Here is a 9,710-nt window from a genome sequence, read left to right as displayed (position 1 = left end):
GAGAATGGCCCCCAAGGAGAAGGGGGTCCCCAAGAGGGAGTTCCAAAGGGAGGAGGTACCCCATGGGGAGGGAGGGGTCGCCAGCGGGAAGGGGGTCTCGAAGAAAGAGGGTCCCCATGGGAAGGAGGCTCACGAAGGGGAAGGGGCCCTATGGAGAGGGCAGCTAGGAGTCCCTGGGCCCCCGGAGCACGGGTCCCCACCCCAGCACCACGGGGTGCTGCTGACACCCGTGGCTCTGTCTGTGTTCCACCGAGGTCCGGACAAGGACGTGGTGCATGCTCCTCCTCGGTCACCCCCAGGGTGAGACTGCCGGGGGCTGCACTGTGCCGCAGCCCTGGTAGTTCTCTCAGGTGTTCCCAGATCCGACGTCATCGCCAAAAAGCGGCTGATAGTGAACAAAGAGAAAGTCCTGCTCGAGTGAGGCTGCTCATCGTCTTCTTCTCTTCTTCCAGGGGGATTACACCTGCACCTTCACATACTCAGCTCAGGGAGGAACAAACGAGGTGAGTTGGGCAAACCTTCGAGTGTTTCCCTTATGCTCGGTCTCTACAGCTGCACAGAGTGAGAAGCTGTTCAGGGTGGTTTCATTTGTGATGAGCTGATTCCAGGGACTGGGAGCTGTGAGGAAGGGTGGTTGCACCGTTTCCCAACGCTGCATGTTTGCAAAAGTAACTTGTTGGATTTGTTCCCTGAACGGAAGCGTCCTTCATGTGTTGCAATGATGCTGTGGTTCGCGAGGCCGTGACATTTGTAAGGCTTAACAAATCTCTGGGCTGGATGTCTCTGGAGAACAGGGAGTGACATTTTCATACCCTAACTGGTAGGAAGGACCTAGAAGGAGTAACTCCTGCGTTCTTTAGGAGGCTTGAAGGTTTTTGCAGCTCACGTTGCTGCTGCAGTAAGTGCTGTGCAGATACACAGTTGGTGCTTTCTATCTGCAAGTCCTGTTAGAATCAGGTCCTTTTCTTTTAGCGCAAAGGGAAATGAGACTTTAACTCTTTTCTGTAACTGTACTAATGAAATCCTGGAGAGGAGAGGGCAACCAGGCCTTGAGCTTTGTGCCACACAAAGTAAAAAGGGCCGTCAGCAAGTGTTGTGTAGTTATGTTGTGTTATTTTAGAGTGGCTGAAACTTGCCATGCCTGCAGCTGGGAGGGGAGGTGACTGGCTTCAGGGGTGAGTGGGAAGTGGGAAGCTCGTACCCACATTAACTGTTTGGACCTTTCCCCTCTGCAGCAATGGCAGATGAACATTGGAGTCAGCGAAGACAACCTGCTCTTCTCCTGCTCCGTGTGGAGGTATGTTCTTTAACTCCAAACTCTCTGAGGCAAAAGCAACAACATGGCAGGTGGGATCTGGGCCAGGGACCCTGCCTCCCGGCTGAGTTTGCCTCTCTGCAGGGCAGCACCGGTGGGCTTTCCTCTCCCAAGAGATGCTGTGACTCTGGGTGGGCTCTTTAGCCATGCGGCGGTTGATAAATGCTGTGTTCCCCCCTCACTCCCCTCTACACTAGATGGAGCTACAAGAGAGCCAGAGGTGGCTGTGGAGGGAGGGAGCCATGATTCCTGAACTCATCTGTACCTCCACCCTCTCTGCTGATGTCAAAGACTCTGTTTTCTTGTTTCAGGCCCCAAGGGAAGTCTTATCTCTTCTTTACCCAATTTAAAGCTGAAGTGAAAGGAGCCAAGATAGAGTATGCCATGGCTTATGTAAGTCCCAGCTGATCACTTGGAAGCAGGTGTGTGGGAGGCTGCTATAAAACATGAATTGGACATGGAAAACATTTGTTAGATGTCTGTGCAATAAAATGTACTCCACCACGTCCTTAATTAGAGAGTGGTGGCAGTCAGGAGAGAGGCCGCAGGTAGGCTCTCCTGCACCATTTTATTTCTGCTCCCTCAACGCCATCGGGTTGCTGCTGGCTTTGCCAGCGTCGGTGACTCCAAAAGACACCATCCTGCCAGGGTGCATTGCACAAGGGGAGGCTTGGTTTGCCTCACCAAATTGCATGTGACAAAGTAAATAAAACCTCTGCTGGTGCTTTTATCTGGTTCATTCTTCCATTTCCCAGTCTTCAGTGGTGAGGCTTTCAGTTATCCGAAGGACACAAGTTTGTGGTTTAATAGGAAATGGAAAAATAGCCAGAGATTTTCCTTGAAATTTCCTTTGTGGATTTAATTCTTTCACTCCGCATTATTAAAACACAAGTTCATTCTTCAAAATGTGCTGTTTGTTTGTTTGCTTTAAATACAGTAGCTTCTTGCATTGCCTCAACTGCTTAAACGTTCTTCCTTCCCATTTCAGTCTCAAGCTGCAGCGGGTGGACAAAGCGACATCCCCTTAAAACAGGAAGAATTTGAAATCTCCGAAACAACAGGTCTGTGACTGAGAGAACTATGTGGGAAAGGGTCTGGAGTGGGACACAAGCCTGGCTGTCTACCAGGAGACGAGTATTTAAGCTTAATGCAGATAGGTGACAATGTATAGGAGAACAGAGCATGTTACAGAGTGGGGGGGTATAGTGCTCTTGATCCATAGCTGGCAGCAGGATTTTGCAGGTCCCGTTCCAGTGTAAATGTTAAATTAGCATGGGGGAAGAACAGGTTTATCACAACATGCTTGTTGCGTGCATAAAAAGGAAGTGCAATGCCCGACTTGCTGGCTTTATCGTCCTGGAAAGGAACCAGCAGGGCTGTTTTGTTCATGCCTTACCATCTGTTTATCCTGTGCTTGTTTTCTCTCTTTCTAGTGTCTCACAGGGAAGGCAAATTCCGTTTTGAACTGTCCAAACTCATGATTGTAGCAAAAACACCCCGTGACGAGCTGTGACCCTGAGGCTGGTGTTGGGCAGGGTGTTTTGGCCAGAAGAGCATGGCAGATAAAGAAGATTCCTTGTTAACTGTGGGTTTTTTTGGTTGGCCAAACCTTTTATGTTTTCCATATTGAAATGTGCTAGGGTCCAACACAAGTGGGGCTTGGAGGTGTTAAGACAGATGCATTCTGTCTTGTGTCAGAGTAACAATGTGTTTTGCAGCTGGAAACCTCCTCTGAGACTCCTGATCTGCAGGCAGCCATTCTGTCGCCCGCTTTCTGCTTGGTTGATCTGCTGAATATGGTAAAGCTCACCTCGATTGGAGGCTCCTTATCTCCCTTGCTAGGAAGAGCAATGCAGAAAGATAAGTCACTGGATTTAAACAGGGTTTGCTAAAGGAAAGTTGTTAACCCTGTAGTCTCTGGAGGGGAGACAGGATTTCTCTCACTGCAAGCATGACAAGAGGAAATAATTAAATTAGGGGGGGTGGGGAAGGAAGAGATAGAGTTGCCCAAAGCTATCTGACTCCTTGTTGAGTGTGGATACTGAAGACCATCGTGGCTTCACTGGGGAGGATATTCTGGAGCTGCCCTAGTGCAGAGTGCGGGTTAGGATAACTTGGTATGGGGCAGGCAGAGCTGCTTATTCTGACACAACCCAGGAATCAATCCAAGCAACACTTTCATGTCTCAGTACAACTGCAGGACTATTTTCTACGTACAGAAGTGATTTTTTTCTTATCTAGAGTAATAACAGTGAGGGAATGTGGAATTCCTTTCCTGTGTAAATACAACACAAATAAAGAAATAAAGCATCATGCTCTGGCCTGAGCTTGCTCTGCTCTGTGACTCCTGCCCTCTTCAACTGGATGGCGCGACCTTTGGCGTTTGCTTGGCTGGGAGGAGCTGAGATGTCACACTGGAGTTTGGAGGCTGCAGAGGGTTTACGGGGGTTCTGCCCACCCAAGAGGAGTCCCAGCACGTGAGGACAAGACTCCAGCTGTAAGTTTGCATAACCCAGCACTGTCATGATGAGTGCTTTTGACGTCCGGTGATGGTTGTGGTCATTGGTAGCTGCTTTGCCCATTTTGGGGGGCAGTTCCCTGTTTTTTGGCAGTCTGGGGGTGCTTTGCACTGGGGATTTTACAGCTCTCTTTTCCAGGCTGTTCCTAAATGCTTCTTTCTCTACTGTGCGGCTCCTTCTGGATCTGCAGATAACTTGCAGAACCCAGGAGTGTCCCTAGTGTGCTCCTACCTGAGCTCCGAGGGCACAGATGTTGCAGGTCTCTGACCTTTCTCCCTGTTTAACCAGTCGCTTGGACGGTTAAACAAAGGGAGTTGAAGGGACTCATTTCTTAGACTTGTACAGCCAGGGCTGGGATGGGAAACCCAGGCCATAAGATGGCTCTTCTAGCAGAGAGTGTGCTCTCCAGGGCTTCCCTGGGACAAAAAGGCAAGAGTTTGGGAACGAGGTGGGTGTTTGCTGTGGGGGGTGGGGGAGAAGTTTCACATTAGACACCTGTATGCGAAGGAAAGCTGATGCCAGGCATTTGATGGGTTAAGTGTAGTCCTGGGGTGTACGAAACCCCAGGGACAAAGTGAACAGCCATGAGTCGGAGCTTATCTGAGCAGAGATGTTTCATGCAATTAAGGAGCATCTTGCAGCTGGTGCCGACACGCACCTCGAGAATAGAACAGCGAAGCATTTCTGGCTGTCAGCACAGCAGCCACTGCCACCACATCCATCAGCCCCGATCCACTTTGCCTGCTCACCGCATCTGCTGATAACTCCACCGAGCTGTTTCCAGCTCCGGCTCCTCTTCAGCACATACCTGACAGCTGCCACCAGCCCAGGGGGGATGGGAACGTCTGTTCTCAAATGCCGTGCACCAAAGGCTGACTTCACCCTGCCCTCCCCGAGGGACCAACACCTCAGTGGATCTTGGCCATGTTCTCCTCCATGCACACCTGTAAATGTGCTTTACCCCCCACGAGCTGCATCGTGCAATTAGATTAGCTGTGATAGCTGAAGCCAAGCCTATGAAATGACGGACATAGGGGCTTTATTTCATTTATTTAATCTTTAAGGATGAAAGTTATCAGTGCCTCGAGCCAGCGGTGGGAAGGGAGCAGCGAACGGGAGCCATGGAGCCGCTCTCTGCCCACGAGCGCTGGCAGCCTCCTGTGCCTGGAGACATCCCATGGAATAGGAGGCACAAGAAGGTTGAGGAGATAAGGCCAGCTGAGACTGTGCGGCATCTTGTATGCTAAAAGGGCAATTTTTAGGTTCAAAGCCGAGATCAGCGTGTTGGAAGCAGGCCATGGCTGGTGCATCCATGCTCTGAGAGCACAACGCTTTTACAGCATGCCTGTATTGAATTCTGCAAAGTTGCCCGTGGCTTTCTGCTGTCAGGGTTGTGCTTTTTTAGTTCCCGCTGTGCAGTGAGGGGACGCAGGCATGCAGAGGAGCATGTGCGAGTGTCTGCGTGGGAGCAGGATTTGCTCCCCCCGGGACCCCAGACCTTTGCTATGAGTTTGCGCTGGGTTTTGCACCACGTTTCCTCCCACCAGTTCAGTGCTAGCTGTGCAAAGCCTGGAGCTGCTGGGCCACAGAGCAGGGGCAGCCTGGCTGGCAGAGATGCCAGGGGATGGAGACTAAAAACCCCAGGTCACAGAGAGCAATCGTCATTTAAAAGACAAAACCAACTGTCCCCAGCACTCATTTTATCACTGTCAACCGCCTTTGTAACAACTGCGTGGAGCACCCAGGCCAAACAGATGAGTTTATTTAAATAACTCATTAGGGCTACAGAGTTTGCTAAAAAATAATAACCATAACTCAGTGGAGGACACGTGAAACGTATGGAATCCCAGGGAGAGCTTTGGACGACCACCGAGGAAGGCGTCGGAACCATCACAGTGGTACTGTGCGGGAGGCTGGCGGGGGGAGTTGGGTCTTGGATGAAGGGGTGTACCTGGGATGCAGGGAAGGAGCAGGTCCCTCCGGCTCCCTCCCTGCCCCAAGCGAGGTGGGACCCTTCTGGTCTCAAGGACTTGTCTTCTAGGAGTTCAAAGCCCATGCTAGCCTGCAAGGTGCAGAAGCACCTTCCTACCCCGGGCAGCAGAAGTCTGGACCATGATCTGCTCCTATCATGTCATGGAGCTGTTGAAAAAAAACCATGGGGCTCCACGACCCTCCAGTAATAGGGTCTCACAACCATTCATCCAACCAACTGCCCACCCGCTCAGAGGCACCTTAGAGGTGTTACACACCGTGAGTCTTTGGTTTGGTTTTCCCCCAGGAGGGTTACGATAGAGTTCAAGGTGAGGAGTCCAGTTCCTTGGACTCTGAGCTAAGAGCACTTGGTGAGCAAAGGAAATCAAACTGTACAGCAGGAGCCCAGAAGCCCAGGATCACCTGGAAAGGACTCAGTCCAGCATAGGGTGGGTTTGCAGACCCCAGGCAAGGGTTAGACAAAGTCAAGAGGTTCAGTCTTTTGTAGAAACGAGGAGAAAATGAGTTAGCACTACAGAGGAGAAGAGGACATCAAGCCTGGTGATGGTCAAAACAGGCGTACGTCCTGTCCTCGGTCTCACAGGAGGCAGAGTCTGGCAGCCGCTGCCGATGGCCCATCTCGGCCAACTTCATATGTTGTCCTCCTCCAGCATCTTGTTAACCCCTTCGCAGATCCTCTTCAGGTGGGTGCGATAGGGCTCGGATGGCCCGTAGAGAGCCGAGAGGAACTCGTAGTCCGCAAAGTGATTGAAGACGTGGTTGATGCGGGAGTGGGATTTAGCCGTCAGGTGGCCGTTGACAGCCTGGTGCAGCAGGTCCCGGCACTCTGTAAGGACACCTGACATGACCCGGCGGTCAAAGGTGAAGTCTATCTGGTGGAAGCTGACAGCCGTCATGGCCAAGGTATGCACCTTCTTGCGGAAGCGCTCCATCACCAGCAGCTCCTCGGGGCTGAACTGCCCGTTGCGGTACAGCACACCCAGCTTCATGACGATCTTGATGAGGTTTTTGATGATCTTCTGGGCCTCTTTGCGGTTGTGGGTGTACTCCTTGGTGGCACGGTAGAGCTCATCCAAGATCTCACTGCTGGTGTCGTCAATGAAGACGTTGGCTATGGTCTTGGTAGCCATCTTGCTCAAGAGCTTCTTCTGGGCCTGCAGGGCCAGGTTCTTGGTGCTGAAGGTGTCCATCTCTGCAGGGGGAAGAGGCACACACACAGTTCAGCCCACGCCCTGGATCAGTCCCTGTCCCCTCTCCTCCCCACGCAGCCTTTTGGGAGGAGGAAGAACACCTCTGGCCAACAGCAAGACCGAGAGGAGCTCCTGGGTGCCAGGGCAGGCGAGAGCTGAGCGCACGCCCCGGGTTTTTGTTGGTGGGATGAGTTACAGGGTGTTCCCACCTTCCTTCCCCCGATCTCTGGGGAGAAGCTACAGCGCAACGGGCAGCATCAGAGGCGAGCGAGGTCTCCATATCTGAGCATTGCCTGCAACCTTCCATCCCTGTCTCCCTCCTGCGACTGGCGCCGCCCTCCTCCCCATGCAGGAAGGACTCTTGCCCCATCATTTTAACATTTTTCTTCCTTAAAACCTGACTCATTTCCTGCAGGGTGAGTTGGGGACAACCCAGGTGACGGCTGAGTCACCCACCGCAGCCGGCATAGCCACGTGCTGGCGTACAGCCCAGCGCCTGCCGAGGCCAGGACGGCACGGACGATTTGCAGCACCCACCGATGTGCATTGAAGCCCTTTTCCCCGGTGCTGCCCGCCCCGGTACGCCCATGCCATTGGAGCTCGGACTTGTTCTGCCGCCGTCTCGGCTTCCTCCAGAGCTGGCACAAGCATCACACGGAGGTGAATAATTCAGCAAGCCAGAAAACTCAACCCTTGCTCACCTACAGCCCGACCCCCCGCACCCCTGCGGGACCAAATCAATCATCTCGGGCAGATTACAGCTTTAAAAACTGCTGTGAATGAGTAAAACGCCACCGACCCTGGAGATGCATTTTGCCCCGGGAAATCGCAGAGCTGCAAATCACAGGGAGGGCAGAACAGCATGATAACAACCGGCTCCCACGCCAGGATGGATGGGCAGAGATGGGGGTTGCTTATGCAAGAGCCTGCACGTGGCACGGTCAGCCTGGCAAAGCAAGAGCAGGGAAGGGATAGGATTGCGCTATAGATACGTCACCAGGGAGGGGAGAAGAGCTGTTTAAGCTAAAGGATGCTGCTGGTGTGAGAATGGATGGGGATAAATTGGCCATGGATATGGAGGGAAGAGTCTTGTCTGCAGCCCCACTGGTTATTCTAGTGCAGAACCAAGTCCATCCCCATCGCGGGCAGCTCTGCGGACCCCCCCCGGCCGGACTGTCACCCAGTCCCGGACACCCTCCGGGGATCCTTGATCCTACTCCTACCACCACGGAGTGCATGCTGGGCTCTTGGGAGCAAACCCCGGCTTCCCGTGGGGCTCAGATACCCCGTTGTGGCCAAGGCTCCATCTGACTGCAGCTGGTCATGCAAGAGCAATGCTGCAAGGACGACGGTGCAAGAGCAATGGTGCAAGGGTGATGGTGCAAGCTGAGCCCCGGCTTCCTGGGCATCTTCCAGCCGCCAGCTCCCCGAGCCCGAGGGTGGCCAAGGCTCTACGAGGGCGTGAATTAAGTGAGCGGTAACAGAGCCACTGTCGCCGTGTGAGCTGCTGCATGCGGCGTTATTTACAGCCCTTAGGAAAAACACAGAGGTTTGTAAGTATTTCCTTCGATGTGAAAACATTGATTTTTCCCAGCTTGAGCTTTGAGTTGAGGCTCTCGCACTTAATAAGACAGAAATGACAAAGCAGAGGCTGCTCTCGCAGAGCCATCGGCAGCTCCCAGACGGGTCGGGCTCATTTAATGCCGACGGCCCCACACGCAAGATGCTGCTGGAGCCGAGCCCAGAGGAACGGGCAGGATGGGCAGAGGCAGCGCGGCTCCATCTTCTCTCCCTTGGCTGTAAGGGGGGACCCGCTCTGCCCATGGCAGGCAGCCTCTTCCAGAAGGAGTGGGGCTTTGCCGCAGTGTTGGTGCCCTGGAAGTCCCCTCCCTCGCATCCCACAGCAGTTGCAGGGTGTCCTGGGCTCCCCGCTGGGAGCGGTGCCTGGATAAATAGGAATTCCCACGCCTGAGCTCTCTGTTGGGCGACCACAGCCATAAAGCGAGTGCAAACTCCACCTACAGAGCCCATAAAAAATAGAAACTGCTGGCTCTTGCGAGCTGCCCTGCATGCCCACAGCTCCCAATTAGCAACTGTAATAACAGATCAACCCTCCGCTCCCGGCACTGAATAATGCCTGGCTGCCCCTCTCCTGCTGAGGGACTGGGGAGATGAGCATCGCTCGTGGGGGGAAACTGAGGCAGAAAGCAGTGGTGGAGGATCTTTCCTAGACCCCAAAATTGTGACCTGCTCCTTCACCAGCACCCATGGGTGTTTTGCAGGTCACTTGCTGCAAACCCCAAGGAAACCCAAGCTCACCTCCCGGCACGTTTGCTCCTGCTCAGCACCGGGCCAGTTAACCTGGCACCCTCTGCACCACGCTCTGTCCCACCAGGACCTGCTAACTCAGCACCAACTGGGAAATTTCACCAGAACAAGCCGTTTTCCTGCCAGGAAGGGCCCCACAACCCCATTGTTCACGGAGGGGCTGCTATCGGCACACGGAAGAGGCAAGCCTTGCCCTGATGAGCAAACTCGAGACCGAAATAAACCACCCCGTTTCCTTCCTGTCGCTGGTTTCCAGCCCTGCTCAGGGCTTGGTTTTCCCCCCCCGCTTCTTCTTTTTAATGAAAACACCCTTGAAAACTAGCTTCTTCCACCAAAAAAGAGCAACCAGGCGTTGCTTTCACCGAG

At 53.3% G+C, this 9,710-nt stretch overlaps 2 protein-coding genes across 2 annotated transcripts; one reads left to right on the top strand and one right to left on the bottom strand.

The window, feature by feature from the left end:
* Positions 1–452: 452 nt before the first annotated feature.
* On the top strand, positions 453–2,828 carry LOC104073345 (chromosome unknown open reading frame, human C19orf10; the record flags this gene model as incomplete). The annotated part of the gene is made up of 5 exons (XM_009573062.1): positions 453–503; positions 1,236–1,297; positions 1,627–1,708; positions 2,304–2,376; positions 2,749–2,828. Coding segments are annotated over 5 exons (348 nt in total), but the record flags the coding sequence as incomplete, so codon positions are not given.
* A 3,627-nt stretch (positions 2,829–6,455) lies between these two features.
* TNFAIP8L1 (tumor necrosis factor, alpha-induced protein 8-like 1) lies at positions 6,456–7,016 on the bottom strand. Its single transcript, XM_009573061.1, has one exon. It carries the CDS (start codon positions 7,014–7,016, stop codon positions 6,456–6,458), a length of 561 nt encoding a protein of 186 aa, XP_009571356.1.
* Positions 7,017–9,710: the final 2,694 nt, after the last annotated feature.

The sequence above is a fragment of the Fulmarus glacialis genome, unplaced genomic scaffold, assembly GCF_000690835.1.
Source record: "Fulmarus glacialis isolate BGI_N327 unplaced genomic scaffold, ASM69083v1 scaffold27842, whole genome shotgun sequence".
In the NCBI taxonomy this organism is placed as follows: domain Eukaryota; kingdom Metazoa; phylum Chordata; class Aves; order Procellariiformes; family Procellariidae; genus Fulmarus; species Fulmarus glacialis.
Note: the sequence above shows the minus strand (reverse complement) of the source record. Positions and strands in the feature narration are given on the sequence as shown.

What these genes read in the sequence shown, in the direction of transcription:
- TNFAIP8L1 (XM_009573061.1), bottom strand. Translation starts at nt 7,016, where the DNA reads ATGGACACCTTCAGCACCAAGAACCTGGCCCTGCAGGCCCAGAAGAAG.